The sequence below is a fragment of the Phoxinus phoxinus genome (assembly GCF_949152265.1).
Source record: "Phoxinus phoxinus genome assembly, chromosome: 21".
Classification (NCBI taxonomy): Eukaryota; Metazoa; Chordata; class Actinopteri; order Cypriniformes; family Leuciscidae; genus Phoxinus; species Phoxinus phoxinus.
This window is the reverse complement of record NC_136896.1, coordinates 1,886,459-1,909,835: the sequence shown is the minus strand read 5'-3', so window position 1 is coordinate 1,909,835 and position 23,377 is coordinate 1,886,459. Positions and strand designations below refer to the sequence as shown.

The following is a 23,377-nucleotide window of genomic DNA, read 5'->3' as shown; positions in this document are numbered from 1 at the left end:
AAATCTCCTTTTTGTTTTTCAGAGAAGAAAAAAGTTTTGGAATGACTTTGGGTTTCATTTTTGCGTAAAATATCCTTTAAACATTTAGCATAAATGTGACACTACAGGAAATAAAAGATTTGTTCACAGTAAAAGCATTAAACACTATGAGAAGGGCAGAGGCAGATACTGTACATTACAGTAACACACACACACACACACACAGCTCGACCAGAAGTACAGAAACTGAACGTATCCCTTGAAAATCTACACATTTGCAGTTCTGTCTCAACTTAAAGTTTGAACCCAGCGCAAACGTTTCAGGGATATATGACGAGTACATGTTCAAGAGAATCTGGCATGACGTGACCACACCAAACGAAACCGTGTAACTTCATACCATTTTCCACCCCTGCGTGAAACAAACACACACACAGCAGCAAAGTGAGACAAGCCACTGAATGCAGGATGAAGACTCAACTAGAGATGCGTTCTCCTAAACAACACGCTTTGAGTCAACTATACGTTAACATGTTTTAAATGTCGCTTTATAAAAATATATATTGCTGTCTAGAGCTGCACGATTCTGGATATATTGAAAATCATGATTTTCTTTTGTCTCAAACAGAGATAAACAAATAACATTTACTAAATGTTAACTGCTGTAAAATGTTTGATTTAATCTGAATTAATTATTTAAAATTTCAATGAATAATACAATAACTCACTCAAAAATACTTCACTTGTTTCATTACTGGATTAATCAACATTTTTCACATACACGTGAAACTGGAAAAATTAGAATATGGTGCAAAAGTTCATTTATTTCAGTAATTCAACTTAAAAGGTGAAACTAATATATTATATAAGTTTATAAGATATTTCAAGCCTTTATTTTTTATCATTTTGATGATTATGGCTTATAGCTTATGAAAACCTTTTCACAATATTCAAATTTTGAATTTGGGGTTTTCATAAGCTGTAATCCATAATCATCATAATTATAACAAATAAAGGCTTGAAATATCTCACTTTGCATGTAATGAGTCTATATAATATATTAGTCAGTCCCTCCAGAAAAACGTGGAGTTTTTTTGTGATTGTTGCAGGCAAAAATCCTTGATTATGCGGCACGTTTTCGTAAAAATGCGATGGAATATGCGGGATATTTATGCAATTTTATGCAATGAAATTGCGGGAACTTGCAAAAACTGCGGTTTGATGAAAAAGAGAGAATTTTTTTTTTCCCCCAACACCCTATTCACTAGGCTACTACTTTAATGTAAAGAGTCATTTCTTATTACTTCCTATGAGAAGCAAGCATACCTCACATAAAGTGCTGGGAATATTTAAGTTCTCATCTTGTTTTATTTCAGACCTTAATAAACACATGGCTCAAACTTACAAAACATTGATGAGTCGAACAAGTTCTGTAGCTTTACAAAATTAATATGCTACAACTTCTGTAAAAATGACAAAGTGGTTGTCCAGCGTCGACTTCCGCCTGCGGTCCGACACACAGTTGCACGGAGTACAGAATAATTTGCCCCCACTGTCATGTGACACACTGGGAAACTGCTTTGCGCGGTCTTTTGCGCTTATGTTTGTTGGCAAATGAGAATGATTTGCGAGCTTCATCATGGTTTCATCAGCATTACGGGGTTTGCAGCTTTTCAATGATGTCGCGCAATTACATCACTTCATAACGTTCCCATGGCAACAGGGCAAATGTCTGCGCTTGTGTGAAGTAAACACAACATTTTTCAACTTTCTGCTAAGATATATGTGACTTTTTGCAACGAAAATGCGGGGATTATGAAATCATGCAAGCCCGCATATTTTGCGCGCGGAAATCTGCAATTTATGCGGCGAAAGTGCGGCGTATTTGAAAAAATGCCCCCCCGCATAAATATGCAGACTTTGGCTGATTATGCATTGAATCATGTGATCACATAATCACGTTTTTCTGGAGGGACTGAATAGTTTCACCTTTTAAGTTGAATTACTGAAATAAACAGACACTTGTCGCCACCTGGTGGCGTAGAAATGTAATCGATTCAATAGTTATTTGAAGGGTCAAGTTACTTTCAAAAGGGGATTTGCTCTATTTCGACATCAGTGTTTATATCCCAACTATAAAATCTTCTGTGATAATATGAATATTTGCAATACTGAAGTGTGTGGTTGAAAAACAGTCTGTGAAGGTTTCATACCCATACTGTACATGATAACTGCTCTCTCTGGATGCTTTTGTCAAAGGTTTTAGACACAGGCGAGTCGTTGTGATTATGAAAGGGTGGTTGTATCGCGATCGAGATCTACTGTCAGTATACTGGATCTTTTAGGATTCTGAAGCTCAGACTGACCTGCTCTCTCTCTGGTCCGACTTATACTCGATCGCGATCAGCAGGAGTTTCAGCTTCACATAGCAGAGTCTGCAAAGAAACAAAAGGTACATTCAAAATAAATGGCACGTACTGTAAAAGACAAGCAACGGGGATTGAACATTTGTTTCCTAATCTCATTTATATTCATCTAAAAAAAATGTCAAATGGTTGTGCCTTTAACCCCTTATATTGGCACCGCTATTACATATTTAACACAGTAATATCCTAGACTAAACCTAAACTAATCTTGACAAACTTGAAAGCTTACAATCTCTAGTTTACATATTTGGTAACTGATTTTATAAATAAATTACAGAGGAGCCGAAATTTATCAATTTGCAACAAGAATATTTTCATACTCCTAAGGCGTGTTCAGACCTTTATTATGAAATAGTGATGAACATGAAAAATCATTTTTTTGTTTTCATGCCTAGAGTTCAAAAGATTCAATTCAATTCAATTATTTTAGAAAAAAAGGTCTTAAAATGTTTTGAATATAAAGAAAACAATAATAGATTCAGCATTAGTGATGTGGCGGCGAGCTATAATGCACATACGTGATCTTTTGTGTTTCTTAGAGGTTGAATTCATTTCAAAATCTGCCAAACTTCCAAAACTACTTCTGAATAGGATGTCTACTTCATAAATTTGTATGAAAATTTTAAAAATAATGGTTCAGACTCAAACAACATATGGAAATGGAGGCGCCCTTATATGGGCAGTGATGTCCACTAGTGGAGAAGTGTGGTACTGCACCCAAACTAAATCTCACTGAGATTTCAACCTAAAATTTGAAACACAACTTGTTCAGATTTTTGGCTTTGATTTTTTTGCATTTTTAGAGTCCACCAGGTTTTGAAAATATATATTTTATATAAAATATGAATAATAAAATTTTTAACATTGTACATTTTCATAAACTCAAACTTCTATAACTTTTTTTCTGTTGAACTTTCTTAATTTATTTCACTTCTACAAAAATCTGCCAAATGTCTTTTTTAAAACAAGACCAATCTTACATCTATATTCTAAAGCATTCTTGAATTAAAACCATTTAAGTTCGGAATGTGCATTTTCATGTCTATTAAAAAAAGGGGGTGCCGCTTAGAAGCTCAAATATAACAGTTTAAATTTCACTAGATCATTCTCATATTTCCATCTGACTGAGGAAAATGAGTTTCCATAACCGCACACATCATACTTACTCACAAACCGTGGGGAATGATAAACCCACGAAGGCACTGGACAGATACTCCGTGTACATTTCATTGGCTACTCCCTCCAGATAATACTTCTGCCACGTGTCTTCTTCAATCTGCGCAGGAGAAAGTCGTGAGTTTGACCCTCAGTATTCAAAAGCTGGTTCTCCGCGACGGCCCACAGGTGGACTGACCTTGATGTAGGATCTCATGGAGAAGAGGTTGGCCAGCATGGTGGACAGACCCTGTGCCAGACAGCTCTGGGCGATGAAGCCCAACTTCAGCTCGGCGAGGCAGATCGCGTCATCCCCTTCCTTCCAGTTCCAGCTCGGGATGTTGAGAAGATGAGCCTGGAGACGGCAAGGACAGAAAGTAACATAATGTTGCTGTTTAAGTCCCTCCAGCGGGAGTTCTCCTCTGTATCAGTGTTTCTGAACTCCTGAAACGCCTCTATAATCTTGAGTTTCTTCCGGGAACACGTCACAATACTCCTCATTATAATAATTAATACGCAGAATAAAGGGGCGGGGCCTGGTTGAGTTAGTTAGTAGTGTGTTAAACTGGCGGTTATGGTAAGGGGCGGGACATTTCCCAAACACACTCGAAGCGCTCGACCAATCACAACACACTGCTCTAACCGACCAATCAGAGCACAGTGTGCTTTTCAGAAGGCGGGGCTTCATAGAGACAGGAAGTAAACAGAGCGTTACTGACAGACTGGGAAGAGAGGAGCCGCAACAATGGAGAATATGAGGAGAATAATCAACATTCAAGCAGGAAAACATGTTCTAGTAGACTCAAAACCACGACTTTTAAAAGGGCATTATATAATCTCTTTAAAGGGCTCATTTCATCTAGCCCTGAAGTAAGACTTTGTTGTACTATGTTACATAGTTAAAAATGGATAACCCAAACCTCCCTTCTCAGTCCATATAGAACATTAATTGAAACCAAACAGCGAGATTAAAGTGATTCCTAGTAGCAACAGCCTGGTTAATAACTTTTTTTAAAGGATTCTGCCAGGCACTTCATATACAGGACCTTTTAAGGGTTCCATGTATTTAGTTTTAATTAATTAATTAAGTTTTAAATGTTATGACTTAAACCGCCCATAAACACTTTATCAGTAGAAAAAAAAGTTGAAATAACCTGTTAAACATGAAAGTATTATGTGATCATCATTTAAGACATTCATCCTTATATAGAACTTTTTGGCATAAAGGGTTCTTTAAAATTGAGTCAAGAACCATAAAGTTTGATATAAACCTTTTTTTCTACGAAAGTGTGTGAAATGATACAATAAGCTATTATAAGAGGATATGTTACGAATAGCATTATAAGTGCCATACAGAAAATAACATGTATAGTACAAAATATGGATTGTTACTCTTTAGAAATGATCCTGCTTATGAGCTTATCTGGGAATTACAACGTGAACCAAATGTGTAGCCTACAGCGTTGTGTGTTAGTGATAAATGTGTGTAAAATCTGCTGTTTCCAGGCAGAAAGAGACACCCTCACCTTATTGTGGTACTGCAGCATCTGTGTAATAATGCGGATCTTTGGATGGTAGTTTTTAATGGATATCACCCTAGAAAAAACATCACATTTCAAATCAATACCTTCTGAAATCCATCATAAGTTGTTGATTCTTGAGATGAATGCAATAATTATTAATGAGGTTTAAATACACTGATGCATACCTCATGATATTGGATGCATCTTCTGCATCAGGATCTGCACAGTATTTATTGGCTAAGATCAGACAGGCATCGGCCGACTCAATCTATAAGACAACAGATTAAAAAATCAATAAAGTTTAAACGATGTAAATAAACGTTGAAAGAATTGCAGGGTTGTCTGTGAGTACTGCATAAATATTTTTTAACACTAATCATTCAAATCAGACGAATTTCACCATAGACATGTCCATGCATTTATACATATTCATACAACAATATGTTCTGGGAGTCATGAAACTTTAGTGAAAATTATAATTCAACTTAGTTAAATTCAACTACATGTTAACTAACTGTCATTAGAGTATTCGTAGAGTGTTTTGGCCGATACCGATAACTGATAATTATTTATATTTGAAAGCCGATAACCGATATATTGGCCGATAAATCTAAATCCAATTTTTTTTATAAAAAATAAAAAAAGTATCATGTCCCGATCACACAATTATAATGATGTTCCCATTATAACTTTTATGTAGCGGATATGACAGACTTGCTGTGCATGTTACACTGAACTGTATTTTCCAATTCAAAGTGATTTCAATCATATTTCAAGCAATTCAAAACCATCATGTATCTGAAGTGTCTCCTCTGAAGGAAAATAATCCATTATTTATTGGCTTTAATAAATCGGCCAAATTTTCTCACCAAGCCGATAATGATAACAGTAAAAATACTTTATCAAGACACCAGACAGGAATGATTCATATTATACAGACTGTAATTGACAACAAGTGGGATTTATAGGGAAATAAATCACCAAATAATTAATAATTTATTTATATTAATCATATATATATATGTGACCCTGGAGCACAAACCCAGTCTGGAGCCGCACGGGTATATCTGTGGCAATAGCAACTATACATTGTATGGGTCAAAATGATCAATTTTTCTTTTATGCCATGAAGATATTTAGTAAATGTCCTACCGTAAATATATAAAACATGTATTTTTGTGAGTGAATGCAGCACAATCGTGAACATAAATGCACAACTTTAAAGGAGATTTTCTCAATTTTTACATTTTTTTGCATCAGATTCCAGATTTTCAATAGTTGTATCTCGACTAAATATCCTAACAAACCTTATTTATTCAGCTTTCAGATGATGTATACATCTCAATTTCAAAAAATACCCCAAGGCCGATACGGTGGCCAATATATACTGTAGTGTGTCCCTAATAATAAGTGGACATGCAGTTGTCTTTTGGGGAGCATCAAAATAAAGTGTTAGCAGATATTAATCAGACAGTCTATTAATACTCCTGCGAGCTGACATGTATATGCAGTTACTTGTAGTTAGTATGGAAATACAGTGTGAAAAGCCTGCGTTTGCCACAGCAGGACAGATCCCGTACCTTCACTCGAGCGAGATCGTGAGGGTTGAGAACGGACCCCTGGTAAAACTCCACCTGTGTGAAGTGTCTCTTGAATAAGGCTTCCAGCTCAAGATTAGGGGAAATACTGAAAACACACACACACACGACAGCACGGTGAGACCAACACATACGGCCCACAAAAGAGAGAACTACTGTCATCTTTAGGTTTCACTGTTATACTCACTTATGGAGAAAAACGATTTCTACATTGACATCATCCCTGTCCTTGTGTAGGAAGTCTTTCAGGAAGTTGGAGACGCTCTCCAGCGTGATGTGACCGCAGACGACGATGTGCCTGAGGAATGAGTTATCACGGGGAAGAGTTTAAACAAGGAACTACACGAGATTATCAAGAGAAAGAAAACAAGCCCAGGACACATCTCTGTTATCACAGGTTTAACACAATATTTCGCTTTAAAATGAGAGAAAGTTAGACTGCCATCGTGTGAAATTAACCCTGATAAACAACAATAACAAAATTGCTTCTCAGACTTCTGGGGCCTCGTTTATAACCCGTTGCATACGCACAAAACAGGGCCTGAAAGAGGCGTCCGACGCATAAGTTGTGATCTATAAAAACAAACTTGACGGGAAAATGTGCGTACCTGCATGCGAACTCTGACCCGGGCGTACGAACGCTTTGGAGACGGAGCAGTTTGGCGACACCGATCTTCATCATGAGTCCCAATCATAAATACAGTGCATGTTCACAATGATGATTTAAACTGTTTTACTTCTGATATAAACATTTAGATTAATCTCATTAATGGAGTTAAACACTTAAACTACATAAAATTTACTGGAAAGTAAAAAAAAAATATATATATATATATATAATCCTATTCAATAAATAGCCTATAAATATTTGTTGTGGATGCAATGCTTTTGAACACTTTTCCTCTGGCATGCTGTGTTTTAATGTTTTAACTACAGAGATAATTGCTTATCATGATAATAGCAGATTGTGCAAATATAATGCACAACAAGGTCTATCTATGTTTCCATTAAAAATATAAATCAATTAAAAATACTATTTGGCCAGTGGAAAAGATTGAGAAAAACTTTCTCTGAAGTGTATTTTACACTATTTGATTCATTTATTCAAAACCAAGGCAAGGATAGGCTACTAAATGATTTTTATTAATGTAATGTGACGGCACATCCGTATTTAATATTTTCCTAATTTACCGTTAAACATGTTATCACGTGGATGAATAATCATATGCAAATGATATGCAGATGAGGATATGCGTAGTAAAACGAGGCGTTGTAAGCTCATATATGGTTATTTCGGGGAGGAGACGCATGTTCACAATCTTCTGCTGACTGACTGGGGATTATAAAGTGAATCCTGCGCAGGTTCTGGCGTACGCACGCTTTTATAAGTATATATTTTGTTTGGCTTTCGGGCGCACGTACACTTTAGTAAGGATTCTGCGCACAGTTTAATAAATGAGGCCCCAGATCTCGCCAATATTTTTTGAGGGTGAGAGGAGAAAGCCTTTGCATTTTAAATGCTTATATTTTCTATATGTTTATAGTTTAAAGCAAATACACTATGGACTAGAATCTAAAAAACTCCAGTCTTATTATCATGGGGAATTTAAAGCCAAAAGCATCCGAGACATTTAACAAGAATAATAATCTTCATTGATGGGCTGAAAAGGTTGAGCAATCAAAATGGTTAATGATAATCAAATCTCAATTCAAGCAATATATATATACATCGGCTATTTTATATAATCTGTATGCTGTTTGGATGGCATTAAATTAACAATTGACACACACATACACACACACACACCATTGCAGTGATCTACACAGCGTGATTGTACATATACTGTGAAATATGTGCATAATTGTGACACAAAATGCTTCTTATTATCTAAAATCCAATGGAGAAACCCCTCCATAATTTATTTAATTATAATTTATTAAAAAAAGCTAAACTAAAACAGATATTTAATAGATATTAGGCACATGCTGTTGACATTATCCCTTATTTATTAATGGAGAATATATACAGTACACACACAGTACTGTTCAAAACTTTGAGCTTATTAAACGTTTTAATATTTAATAAGTCTCTTCTGCTCACCAAGGCTGCATTTATTTGATCAAAAATACAGTAAAATTGTGAAATATTATTACAATTTAAATCAGCTGTTTTCTATGTGAATATATTTTAAAGTGTAATTTATTCCTGTGATCAAAGCTGAATTTTCAGCATCATTACTCCAGTCTTCAGTGTCACATGATCCTTCATAAGTCAGTATGATGATTTCTTTTCTGATGATTATCAATGTTTTGGTGCTTCATATTGTTGTGGAAACTGTGATGCATTCATTTTTTCAGGATCCTTTAATGAACACTAATTTTTACTTAATTATAAATGTCTTCACTTTTGATCAATTTAATGTGTCCTTGCTGAATAAAAGTGTTATTTTTTTTCTTTCCCCTTTTTGACAGTAGTGTGTATATAAAGGCAAATCTGTTTGTTTTGAATCTCCAAAGCAAAAGCTGTAGTTTAAACGTTCTGGATTCATGAAACACAGACAAACAGAAGAGACAAAACACTGCTTTGCTATAAAAGACGTACATCCACGGCAACACTGAAGCCCGAGTGTCACAAGCACACGTCAGCAAGCGATGAGCGACTCACAGACGCCACAAGCAATGAGATGAGTCGTGCCATTTGACCCCCAGAGACTGTGTCATAATACTACTTCCTGTGGAGGAGCACCTCTGACATCACAGGAAGGACTACGGCAACTTCCTCTGAGGTAAGAGTTGGAGTTCGTCGGCTTTAAAGGGGTGGTTGATTATGATTTGACTTTTCTAACTGTAGTTAGTGTGTAATGTTGCTGTTTGATCATAAACAACATCTGCAAAGTTACAACACTCAGAGTTCAGAGCAAAGGGAGATATTTGCTTTTAAAAAAATCGCTTTTTAAGGACTACAACAAACGGCTGGTAGGAACTACACAAGCTTCCTCCCGGGTTAGTGACATCACCAACCCTAGAATTTACATAAACCCCGCCCCCTGACTTCGTCATACTCATATTCTAGGCAGAATGTGAGTCTGATAGGGCTTTGATTATGAGGCGTGTCTTAACTGAACCAGGAAGAAAAAAAAACCTGCACTCAATTGGATAGAGCTACAACCAATCAGAGCGACGCATGTTGAGCGACGCATAGTTGTCCACAGAGCTCGACTGCACGCTCGCTGGAAGAAGTAGTAAATTAATGAGTGTAAACGATCTTTGCCGTTGTTGTAAAAATAATTTAAGAATTCGCGGAGTACTTACAAGCACGAATAGCATTTTTAAGAGAAATACAAAAGGTGTATGTATATACGAACAAGCTCTCCGTTTAGGATTACATCTCGACAATAAAGCAAATAAATCTTCTCGCATTTGTCGGCCCCGTCTCAACTTTATAACACGGTTGCAACGCGACTTGACTGATATTAAAAAATGTAAAGACGCTGAAAGAGAGCCGGCTGAAGAAGCGTGTTCATCTGAGGCTTCAGAGAACAGAGATCGTGAGCGCATCCCTTTCATTGGTTTTCATTGCGTCCCGTCTTCTTAGCCACCATCGGAGCCGGCTGATAAATTAAACTTTTGCCGAATCCCGTAGGAAGGACGGCAAACACATCTTTCCGATCGACAAATGCCTTGATTGCGGTTCTCTGTTCGTCTTTTAAAATGAATGTGCTGCCGATTTCTTTTATAACAGACGCGATAGCGAGATCTAAACATCTCAATCCTCCAGCGGCAGTCGTCTTTGTGGAAAACCAGTTCAACCCAACCGCTCACAGATGACGTGGTGATTACGTAACCGCAGATCATCTGTCCATCATCGAATAAAGCCCGCCCCCGCAATTTGATTGGCTCAGCCTTCTGGGAGCCGTTGCATAATTACTCCTCAACGGATCGAGTCCAGACCAAACTTCCCGACCAAAAACCCGGAACACGATTTATAGATTATCATGACAGAATATGCTAATCAATGACTAGAAGATAACTACACATAATCTGCATAAATTCATCAACTAACCATTCTACATGACTCTTCTTGAGTCTCTCCATCATTGTCTGACTCCATTTTGAACATTAAAAACTAAACGTTTTTGAAATTTTCAGTCCATGTTTGTGTGAGGTACAGTAATCGGAGCTGCTAACACACACACACACACACACACACACACACACACACACACACACACAGACACAGACACAGACACACACACACACACACACACACACACACACACACACACACACACACACACACACACACACACACACACACACACACACACACACACACACTCTTGTAGCTCCGGGAAAAGCAGCTCATTTGCATTTAAAGGGACAGACACAATAGTGTGTTTTTGCTCACCCCCAAAAAGTGACAATTTTAACATGCGATATACAAATATCTGTGGGGTATTTTGAGCTAAAACTTCACACACACACACTCTTGGGACATCAGAGACTTATACCACCCCTTTAATCCTTTGACTTACTTTCTTCCTCGGGTCGAGTTATAACTCCCTCCATATTTCTTCCGATTAAGGATGAGAGCAGCGATTTCAGGCACGTAGCGAGCAAACATTGCCTACATGCATGGGACAGAGAGAGAGACGGGCATGCAGACGGCAGACTGAACTGAACCAGCGCAGTCCAACCCCCGGTACTTACTTTCTCCCATTTACTGCACTATAGGAACCACCATATTTCTTGCGGTTTCCTATTAACTCTATGATTTCAGGAACGTAGCTGGCAAACATGGCCTGGAGGAGGAGACAGGAGACAAAGGACAATAGAAGTCTGCTAATGCTTCTACGTTCAGTAGAAGAGAGTTCTCATATCATAAATAACAGGCTTAAAGGGATAGTTCACGTGGAAATCATTGTGTACTTGTGCGACTTTCTTTATTCCAGGACAAAAGGTGCATCTATAAAGCATCTCATTGCCATATAATGAAATATAACGGCGCTCAAGCTTAAAAATGACAATAAAAAGTTTCCTATACAACTTGTGCTTTATATTTCAAGTCTTCTGAAGTCAAGCGAGCTAACATTTAATGTTCTCAAAGTTATTAATAAGCGTTCTTCCAGTAACATTAAAGTCCCCCTGTGGTGAAAATCCAGCTTTTAATGTAGTTTATGTGTCTATGTGGTGTTATTAATCTGCTTTAAGACACATGTGTAAGTTCATAAGTGGACAGCATTGCTGAGTATTTTCTGCTTAAAACTGCAGTGAACCAAAGACAGTCTCAAAAACACGGTTTGAAATCGCTGGTGTTTCTGACGTCACACACTACCTTGTAACCAATCAGATCAACGTGTGATCGTCAACCAGTGGATCTCTGAGTGAGTGAGTGGAGGCGGGGCTCATTTGCATATTCATAGAACTGCGCATACTAAATGAGGCAAGGGTGTCGAGTTACATTCAAGATATTTTAAGACATGAAGAGATTTTTTCAAGGAAAAAAACATTTAAATATGTAATTTTGGTGATCAAAGATGAGTTTTAAGGGATACAATTATTGACTACAGGGGGACTACGTTCATTCAAAGTTTTCTGGTCTTGGAAAACGTTCTCAAAACATTAGCACAAACAAGTTATTTATAATACGAACATGCAATATTTTTATTGGACGCTTGTCTAAATTTTTTTTTAAATGTTGCTACTTTTTTCAGAGAACATTCAAAAGTAACATTATTGTAATGTTTGAAGAATTATCAAATTAAATGTTTCCTTACAATTTGAATAACCAACCAACCAACCAAAAAAAAAAATTAAACATTCAGAAATAATGATTTCATAACTTAAATGGGAAAATGTGCAAAACATTATCAGAACATATTTTTGTGAGCAAGTCATATGGACTGTTACTTTAGAGTCTCCATTCACTTTCATTGTATGGAAAAGCAGGCAAGGTGTGTTTTGGGTGAGTAAACAATAACACAGTTATCATTTCTGCATGAACTATCCCTTTAAGTGTCAAAATATTGGAGCTGTAACTTTAAATCTCCGGACAGACTGAATAACAGTTGCAGGGTCAGAATGCTTGTACACATGCATTGCCGAGAATTAAAGGATGGAAGGTTTTAGGTTAAAAGTAAAAGCATTCTGTTTGGCAAATATCCCTGTTTTTTAAGGGATATCGGTATTGGAAAAAAAAGAAAAAGCCACAGATAAGATTCGATCTGCCGTTTTAAGAGGGAAAACAGTGATGCAAAGGAGGAAACCTCACGAGCCATGTTTAGTCCACACAAACTCTCCCGCTGGACTGAGATCGACACGGCCGCCACATCTCAAGCCTCACACTGCAGCTAATAGATACATATAACTTTACACACGTTTTGTTGTTGTTGAATTTGTCTTTACAACTACTATTAATAAAAATTAATGTTGATTTTAATACAAAATAGTATAGAAAATCTATATCTTTTTTATATTTACATAATATTATTTTATATAAAATGAATAAATATTAATAGTTATAATCAAAATAATATTTTAATATCTGTATGAATAGAGTACTAGCAACAGCACCTTGCAAAATCCATGTCTCTATGAACATTATGATTTATTTTATACATTTACTAAACAGTGCATATAATTAATTTAATTCATATAAATACAATTATATTTTATATACATTTAATATGAATAGTTCATATCAAAATAATATTTTAAGATTCATATTTAAGTGGTGCTTACCAAAGGGTTAGGGTTATTAAGTTATTTATATTATATTATATTATATTATTATATAAATTATATTACATTAGTAATGGGGCAATACATTAGTCTTAAAACTTTCAGTTGTGTTTTTTATGTAGAAAATATAAAAGCATTACAGTACATACTACAGTTAATAATAAAATATATCTATTTATTTTGATAAACTTTTTTTATATTTAAATTTTATATTTTAATATTCATATTTATAGGACAAAATAATTATGGCAATAATTTTTTTTTTTTTTTTACTTTCAAACAAGTAGTGAATTATCCATTTTGTATTCCACTGACTGAATCATTTTTAATCTTTTTTTAGTGTGTGTGTGTGTTGACATCATGACGGCGTGTCATATCATATCTCAACCCTTCACAGAGTTTGTTGGAGTCTGGGTGGGGGTAAATTGGGTCGGGTCTTCTAAAACCGCAGTCAATCTACAAACAGAATCACTTTGTACTCCCTAATGATGGTTCCACTCATAAAACATGAAATCAACAGAATAAACAACAGCATTTGAGATATTAGAAACACTTCTGTAGATAATAACTGCTTAAAAAACACAGGAAGATGTCTCCATCGTGGCGAGCAGAAGCTGGGAGCGCTCGGATGGGGATTGAGGAAAAATAAAGGGATTTTTTTCCAGCTCTGGTTGTCAAGGATACAACGATTAAGGACCTGATAATGCAGGCTGTGGTGAATTATTATGGGATTTCTTCTATGCATTTAGGTTGTTTTTACCAATCCTCCGAGAATGAAGAAGACCATGAAAAGGCGTCCGAGGGTTGTTTTAGCACACACATCTCCATAACCCACTGTGGACATGGTCACCATGAGCAAGTACACACACTCCCAGTAGGTGAGGGGTTGGGAATTTTGGAAACTTTCCCAAGGATCTCCTGAGTTTTCCACCTGGAAACAAACCAACAGCTTCAGTATATCAGACAATATGCAGGAACATTCATCTCAGCTCTACCTAAACATCACATCAAAACTAACCTTCCCAACACATGTTCCTTAACGCACATTATTAATCACTAAAACACATACATGAAACTAAATAAAATTAGAATATGGTGCAAAAGTAAAAAGCAAAAGTAATTCAACTTAAAAGGTGAAACTAATATATTATATAGACTCATTACATGCAAAGTGAGATATTTCAAGCCTTTATTTTGAAATATTTCAAGCCTTATAGACTATTGTGAAAAGGTTTTCATAAGCTGTAATCCATAATCATCACAATTATAACAAATAAAGGCTTGAAATATCTCACTTTGCATGTAATGAGTCTATATAATATATTAGTTTCACCTTTTAAGTTGAATTACTGAAATAAATGAACTTTTGCACCATATTCTCATTTTTCCAGTTTCACGTGTGTATTAATTAGGTTAGTAATTTTAGCTGTGGAATCGAAATTTCAATAGAGAACTGTGAATTTTCACTGGTATCAAATATTTTTGTGTCATAACTGACTGTTTTTGTCTTTGTGCAAAACATTTTCATGGCTGGTAAAAACTATTTATGGCAAATTACCGTAAGTCACCAGCAGGTGTGGGGAAAAGTTAGTTTTAGGCCCTGTGTGTGTGTGTGTGTGTGTGAGAGAGAGAGAGAGAGAGAGAGAGAGAGAGAGAGAGAGAGAGAGAGAGATAGTGTGTGTGTGTGTGAGAGAGAGAGAGAGAGAGAGTGTGTGTGTAAGAGAGAGAGAGAGAGAGAGAGTGTGTGTGTGTGTGTGTGTGTGAGAGAGAGTGTGTGTGAGAGAGAGAGATAGTGTGTGTGTGTGTGTGTGAGAGAGAGTGTGTGTGTGTGTGTGAGAGAGAGAGAGAGAGAGAGAGTGTGTGTGTGTGTGTGTGTGAGAGAGAGAGAGAGAGAGAGAGAGAGAGAGAGAGAGAGAGAGAGAGAGAGAGAGTAAAAAAGAAAACTAAAAAAAGAGAAAAGATAGTTAGAGAAAACTAAAGTCTGAATGTTGGTACAAATGTACAAAAGTGTTTTTTTTATTTTTTTTTATGTATATATATTTATGAATGGCATGTGTTTACTGATTCATTTTATTGATCTGTTCATTGCCAATGTAATGACCAATGCTTTGGCAATACTGTACAAGTCATGCCAATAAAGCTCATTTGAATTTGAGAGAGAGAGAGAGAGTGAGTGAGTGAGTGAGTGAGTGAGTGAGTGAGTGAGTGAGTGTGTGTGAGAGAGAGAGTGTGTGTGTACTGTGTGTGTGTGAGAGAGAGCGAGAGTGTGTGTGTGTGTGTGTATACATTATACATATATCAGCTTTATTGCTGTATTGAATAATATTGCCACCATTGCACCATATTCGAATTTTATTATATTCATTAAAAATGCAACTTTTCACAGACTTACCAGATGTATGAACCCCGCTGCCGTCAGCCATGTGCTTATAAAGATTGAGCACAAATTCACCAACTTTATGGAGTTACTATAAAAACAAATGTCAGAAATACTCTCATTAGCTCAATAATGACTTGAATCTACAATGGTTGTGTTCCAGATGATGCCCTACACACACTTCTGCACGACTGTATGCACTCATACACACTTCTGCACGACTGTATGCACTCAGCTGTGCAGTGTGTGAACTTTATGAGGTTATTATAGTCACTTTGTTTTTTCGGTTAATTAAATGCATCATCTGGATATTTAAAGTGCACTTTTGCTTTTTGTAATTTTCAGTGTGAACACAATACTCGCACTAACGGCTAATAATACTATATAACTAGTGAGAAAGTACATGTATTGGTACACACTGTATACTGTGAGTTTGACCAGAGCCTGATGAACACTTTTATAGATAAACTTCCTTAAGTCTCCTTAATGTCCATAAACTGAAGCTCTTTGTATAATACTGGCTAATTTTACTGCAAAACTCAATTGGGCTGGTTTGGCAGAGTCTGTTCAGTAGATCTGTCCTCTCAACGGCAGTGAGATTATTCATTCTGATGCACAATAAGCTCTCCTGGACATCTGTGCTAAAGCTTTAGGTCTAAGCTGCAGGGAGGCGGACACAAAAACAGTGAAAAATAATGTAATATCATATAATTTAAAAAAAGAAAAAAAATCGTCCTTTAACTTCCTTTAACTCTAAATCACAATGCAATGAATGCAGAACGCAAAACATGAAACATGATAATAAAGACGAAACTATTTGTTGTCCATTTTAGTTTAGCATCTACACTCTTCATTCTGTAATGTCATGTTTTGAAAAGAAAAAAAATGAGAATAAATCTAGACCATCATCTGCGAATACACACTTTAAGAAAATAAATCATTTATTTTCATTGATTAAAACTATTAAAACCATTTCTGTTCATTGATGTAAAGCTGAAATATAATCAATATATAAATATTACTTTTAACAAAAAATTTGAAATGTTGTCTTTTGAAATAAAGTGAAATAAATTTAAGTTGAATGACTAAAAAAAATTAATGGAAATAAATAAAAACTAATTAAAACTGAAATAAAAATAAAAATGAATCAAACCTATAAAGTACAATTAAAATAATACAATTAAAATGACAAAATCACATAAAAATGTAACTAAAATTACCATGAAAACTAAAAAATGAAAAGCTAATTCTAAATATTAATAATAAAGCTAAAACAACACTGCTGCAAAGCACACGATATAGCAGAATTAAGCTAGTAAGCAAATGTCCCAAGATGATATATAATGTTAGATCAGATTTATTAAAGTTTTCTTTAAATGATGCTTAACATGCAGATGAGGAATTATAAGAGAACTATTTCAAGAAGAGTTCATACGGCACACGCTGCAGGGATTCTTACCTTGTTTTTAAGATATTTAAAAACTGTAATATTTCTGAAAACTGGATCAGCCTCAGGGCTCGTAAGAACCTCAATCCTGCACGAAAGAGCAGAAGCAAGAAACACATGAAATAACACTGAACATCACAACACACACTCAGAGTTCTGTGTACACCGCTGCACAAAACATCACAACACACACTCAGAGTTCTGTGTACACCGCTGCACAAAACATCACAACACACACTCAGAGTTCTGTGTACACCGCTGCACAAAACATCACAACACACACTCAGAGTTCTGCGCGTACCTTTGAAACGCTCATCCATGTTTGACAAACACACTGATTTCCTCAGCCCTAAAGTAACTCAATATTACTGCGTTTGAAAGAGATCTAACATCAGAGCATCTGGACAGAGTTTGTGTCTCTAGACTGAGCGAGAGACGGACAGTCGGCTCAATCTCTGCACCGCTCGTGACGTAAAGGCCTAAATGTGGGTCCTGGTTTCAGAAGCATTAGCAGACACAACAAAAAACTCAGTGAGATGACCTTGCATTCATGACACATATGTGACCCTGGACCACAAAACCAGTCACATGGGTCAATTTTATGAAATTGAGATTTATACATTACATGAACGCTGAATAAATAATCTTTCCATTGATGTGTGGTTTGTTAGGATAGGACAATATTTGGTCGAGATATGAATATTGAAAATCTGGAATCTGATGCAAAAAAAATTTAACATTGAGAAAATCTCCTTTAAAGTTGTGCATTTATGTTCACGATTGTGCTGCATTCACTCACAAAAATACATGTTTTATATATTTACGGTAGGACATTTACTAAATATCTTCATGGAACATGATCTTAATATCCTCATGATTTTTGGCATAAAAGAGAAATGGATAATTTTGACCCATACAATGTATAGTTGCTATTGCCACAGATATACCCGTGCGACTCCAGACTGGGTTTGAGTGACAGGGTCACGTATATAATTTGTTTTTTCATTGTTTAGCATCGTACAGTTCACTTTCAAACACAACGGACATGTAGAAGCACACACACACGACACTAGAGATCCGGCTGCGTTCTCAATAGCACACTACTATACTACCTTTCTGTAGAGCTATCAATCTCACTGCACTAATACTGAATCCCACAATGCAATGCACTTGACCTTCCATATACAGTGTGACGCATGACGATTTTGACCAAAGCCTCTCCTGTCGTCCGGTAGTGGTGCTCATGGTTCATTCTTATGCGTTTCTAGAGGAATAGCGATTATGAACGGCCTTTCCCAATGATTAAAAGGTTCAGATGGTTTTCTGAGTCTTCATAAGATAAGCTCATAAGCTATGATTAAACACACATGAGCTAAAGAATAAAACACAGACACGGATTCTTGAGATGTGGGACAAAACAGGTCACAGAAATTCATAATAATAATAATTCAAGTAAAAATTCATGCATGAAGAAATTATTTTAGATGAATCACTTATTCATAAGTTTTGAATATGTCAGATACAAAAATAAAAGTATTATAAATATTGACAAATGCAGTATTGAATTCATTCATTTTAATTTCTACAGTATCTAGTGATTTTTAACCCCTTTTTTAACACTTTTAGAAAGTTGCTCACTACTAACAAAACTTAAATGATCTTAAAATCCCAAACAATTTGACATTAGCTGGCATAAAAAAAACAATATTAAAAAAATATTAATAAAAAAACATAAATTGCTTGAAATAAAAAACTTTACAATTCCCCAGTTGCACTTCAGTATAAAAACTGACTTCAATATTCCCTGATATTATGAATATCTGTATAAATACCCGATAAAAAGAATTGACCCAGCTGTGAAACCATAAAAGAGGAATATTTTTACAATATAATGTTACATATTTATATTTCTGTTTAACATATTTATTGAGCATATCTGAGGAATGGTAGTAAATAACATCATAATTTTAATCAAATGCAATGATATATTTATGTGTTAACACTTTACAATAACTTTCATTCGTTAATGTATTAACATTATACATTTGTTACAGTATTTATTAATATTTGTTAATGTTAGCTCCAGCTGTTCATGTTAGTTCACAGTGCATTAACTAATGTTAACAAATACAAGCTTTAATTTTAATAACGTATTAGTAAATGTTGAAATTAATATGAACTAAGATGAATAAATGCTGGAGAAGTTTAGGTAGTAAAGTGTAATTGTTTCCATTTATGTAATTTGAGTTTGTAAGCCGCTGTGTCTCCAGAATGAAAAGCCAGCGGTGAACCTCTCGTGTCGCCCCAGCTTCAGCTCTTACCCCAGTACGCCACGGCGTGGAAACAGGAGGAGAGTGTGTGATGACAGCGGTCACGCTCCTCTTTCTCAGGCGCCGGCGCGTGCGGCGGCATCTTCACGCGGTAGCCGTTGTGGAACAGCTCGCCGCACGACTTCTTGCGCCTGCGTGTGTTCTGCAGGGTCTCGGTGCGGGTGGCCCCGTCAGGGCTCCGGTACACCAGCAGCTTCGTCGGGATCATGACGATAGCGGTGAAAACGATCAGATCTGAGTCAGAAAGCCACGCGACACGCTCTCAGGAGAAACCAGACTGCAAAACACACTGCACCCCGGCCGTGCTCATGTAGTGAGGGCTTAGAACAAACCCTTTCTCATCAGGATATTACAGTATAAGCTCCTTTAGGAATCGCCCCGGGACGGCCTGACAGAACGCCTGGTCAACATCACCATCCGCTTCTTCATCAATACAGCATCTCCAAGTGCAACACTGACTACGTTTACAAGCTGTCAATATTCGGGTTATGGCCGGGTTATGGTCACTATTTGGGTTTCTGAAACATTCAGAATAACCCGTTTACATGCGTGAGCAGAGAGAGTTACTCCTGTACATGGGATGTGTAATCAACTGGCAATATCCCGATGTAAGCGACGACGCACGGTTAGCGTCTGGACCTACGGACAACCTTAAGACGCAATATGCATAATTTCCGATTCTTCTTCCTGTATCCAAAGACAACAGCAGCAGCAGCACGCGGATAATGAATAGTTCGGGGCAGATCGCGATCGCCTTTGGTGCTGGTACTGACCCGCCAGCAGCACTGACACTACTGTGCTGCGTCTCACCATGTTCATCATGTTTATCCTGCACGCGGGTTTTTAAGTTCCTCTACTCAAAAGACCAAGATTCCTTGCGAATAGAACATGCGCAGAACACAAATCAATGTTCATTTTGATGGGGATATGACGATACGCGTTTACATGACCAAATATTCGGGTTAGAAAAGGGGTAGATCATATTCGTGTTTTTAAAAAACGGAATATGAGCATATTCGGGTTTTTGCCGGTGTTTACATGGCCGTGCGCGACCGGGTTATTGCTAATATTCTGGTTTTAGTGAATTTAGCGAATCTAGTGTGTTTGCCTGTTCTGAACACAGTAACCGCGTGTACAGCACCCTTCAAATTGTGCGAACTGAAATTGTGCGAACTGAAATTGCGCATTGAAAATACGCCCAATGGAAACACGTCAATTTCACAAAAACTTCCATATAGCGAAAAAATACATTTAGGTTCACATGAGGAGGTTTTTCAGGCAGTTCGAAAAAGGAATATTTCGCAAAACTGCAATGGAAACAGTTTTTGCGCATTTACAGTCACCTGACGGTGTGTTTGGACAGTTCTTTATTAAACTCATAAAGAAAACCACTTAGAAATGCCAGAATCAAGAGCTCGAAGCAGAAATGAGTGAGAAACACACGCAGCCGCTCTCAGCATAAGGGGCTTTCCTTGTTATTAATGCTTGATAACACGACATTAAACTTGCATTAATAATTATGGCTAATGCAGTGGCTGGGATATACATAAAACTACCAAAATCCGATGCATATTTGACCCTTCGCGGGGAGCTTGATTGACAGGTGATCTGACCAATCATACTTCGCCATCCGCCATTTTGTCAGACACAGCAGTCAGGAGAGTTAGTAGATTAACATGGGAGGATTTGAGCTTGAGAAGCGGAGTGTACTGACGCCTTTCCGCGGTTAAAACAACATTCCTTCTGATGTTCATTCATGTTTATTTGATGCTATAAATGAACTAAAGAGATGATCGGTTCACGAGCGGCTTTAACTGAGGCGACACAGCGATCTGACACACACATTAAAGAGCCACAAAACGCTATTTATTGTTCACATTTCTTTAAGACAATTACCAAATTTGAAAGGTGAGACTGTTTTATATGTTTAATATCAAAAGTAACTGAAAAGTAAGCTGGTGTGTGTCTGTCAGTGTGTTGTCAGTCTCTGCGATGTGTTTTTCACTGCGTGAGAACATGTGTGTGTGTGAGAGCGGCGTAGCTTGTCGGACATAGCGACAGTAACTAAGGGGGGCAGGTCTTTGCGAACGGTCAATTGTAGGAATGACTAATAAGGAAAAAGATTATATTTCAGTCGCATAACATCGGTTAATGAAAACGTCATAATTTCGCAGGTTTTTTATCGACATTTAGAAAATATCGCTAAAGTTTTGCGCAAATCTGTAATGGAAACGTGGCTAACATAACAATATAACAGTTTCTTGAGTGGCTTTTTAAAAATGTTTCTGTGCAGTTGCTAAGCAACAATTCCATCGCCGCCGGCAACACAACTTTATGCTTAACAACAAACAGAAGTTCTGACTTGTAAACCTTTTAAAACTGCACTAAACACCCCGAACCAGGATGAGACTGTTCTGGAGACACACACACACACACACACACAAACAAAAGGACATTAATTTAATGAAAGCTGAATAATAATAACTCTAAAGCTGGATGATGTGACCCCGTGACCTCCCGTTCCCTATTGGAGGATTAAAGTCCTTGAGAACATGAAGAACATAAGCTGCGCTTTGACTGAATTCATGAGGGAAATGAAGCATTAAAACTGTGTTTCTTTCACACAGACCTCTCCTCAAATCACCGTATATTCACACAGCATTTACTGACGAGTGTGTGAATATATAGTAAAGTGTAATTTATTCCTGTGATCTTCAGCATCATTACTCCAGTCTTCAGTGTCACATGATCCTTCAGAAATTAGGATAATATGATGATCTGATGCTCAAGACACATTTATGATTATTATCAATGTTAAAAACACTTCATATTTGAGTGGAAACCGTGCCAAATTATTTTTTTCAGGATTCTTTGATAAATAGAAATTTCAAAAGAACAGCATTTATTTGAAATTTTATCTTTTTGAACATTATAAATGTCATTTTAATGCGTCCTTGCATGAATAAAAGTAAGTTCTGACCAGCTACGCTTTAAAATCAAAGTCGATCCACAAACACAAGCTCATTTGGAGAACCGGGAAAACGATTACCTACTCCAAACAATTAAACAAATCAATTCAGTCCAACAGTCATTAATTTGGAAAAACACAAATAATCCAGTAAATCCAGCGGCTAATTAAAAGGATATTGAGGTCAGTAGGATTTATGCTTCACACACAATCATTCTCACCTAAATTAGTAAAAAAATAACAATCTGTTGCTCAATTGCTTATTCCTGCTATCGTTTTATGATCATTCTGAGGTTTAGTTTAGACGCACACACACACACACACACACACACACACACACACACACACACACACACACACACACACACACACACACACACACACACACACACACACACACACACACACACACACACGACGCATGAGAAGTGAAACGGTCCTGTAAAGCGTGTAATGTCCAGCAGGGGGAGGCAGCGCTCCTCATCTCATTATATCCTCCAGCGGGTTTAGTTTCTCGCACCCTCTGCTCATAATCTGATGAAATAATCGGGTATTAACGGTAAAGTGGCAGTAATGGGAGAGCGGGACGGGTGATGGTGTGAAGTGCTTTACCCAGCCAGCTTCTGTTCAGATACACGGACACAAACACGGGCGGAACGGTGAAGAAATCCACCACCGAGTTCACTTCCAGCCAGAACCACAGCTTATCGTTCGCTGCGATGAACTGTGGAGGGAGGACACAAAAGGGGAAAAATGCATGTTACTCAATAAATGCATATAATTAGTGTTGCTAACAAAAAAAATAACAAAAAAAAATCGGTAAGCTTAAATAA

The 23,377-nt window shown here is 36.8% G+C and overlaps 1 protein-coding gene across 5 annotated transcripts in view; it reads right to left on the bottom strand.

Annotated features, from left to right (window-relative positions):
- kcnma1b (potassium large conductance calcium-activated channel, subfamily M, alpha member 1b) overlaps nucleotides 1-23,377 on the bottom strand; it is a 112,722-nt gene that overhangs the window by 28,227 nt on the left and 61,118 nt on the right. For 2 of the 5 annotated variants that reach the window (XM_079595081.1, XM_079595083.1), the window contains exons 5-16: nucleotides 23,157-23,268; nucleotides 17,259-17,334; nucleotides 15,815-15,890; nucleotides 14,183-14,353; nucleotides 11,392-11,483; nucleotides 6,869-6,979; nucleotides 6,664-6,769; nucleotides 5,269-5,351; nucleotides 5,087-5,156; nucleotides 3,760-3,915; nucleotides 3,572-3,681; nucleotides 2,346-2,414 (exon numbers count right to left, since the gene is read on the bottom strand). In XM_079595081.1, the coding sequence (XP_079451207.1) occupies nucleotides 2,346-2,414; nucleotides 3,572-3,681; nucleotides 3,760-3,915; nucleotides 5,087-5,156; nucleotides 5,269-5,351; nucleotides 6,664-6,769; nucleotides 6,869-6,979; nucleotides 11,392-11,483; nucleotides 14,183-14,353; nucleotides 15,815-15,890; nucleotides 17,259-17,334; nucleotides 23,157-23,268 (1,232 nt within the window). Of the gene's footprint in view, nucleotides 1-2,345; nucleotides 2,415-3,571; nucleotides 3,682-3,759; nucleotides 3,916-5,086; nucleotides 5,157-5,268; nucleotides 5,352-6,663; nucleotides 6,770-6,868; nucleotides 6,980-11,216; nucleotides 11,309-11,391; nucleotides 11,484-14,182; nucleotides 14,354-15,814; nucleotides 15,891-17,258; nucleotides 17,335-19,567; nucleotides 19,911-23,156; nucleotides 23,269-23,377 lie in introns of those variants that run through there. The other 3 variants (XM_079595082.1, XM_079595084.1, XM_079595085.1) reach the window with 2 other exon arrangements.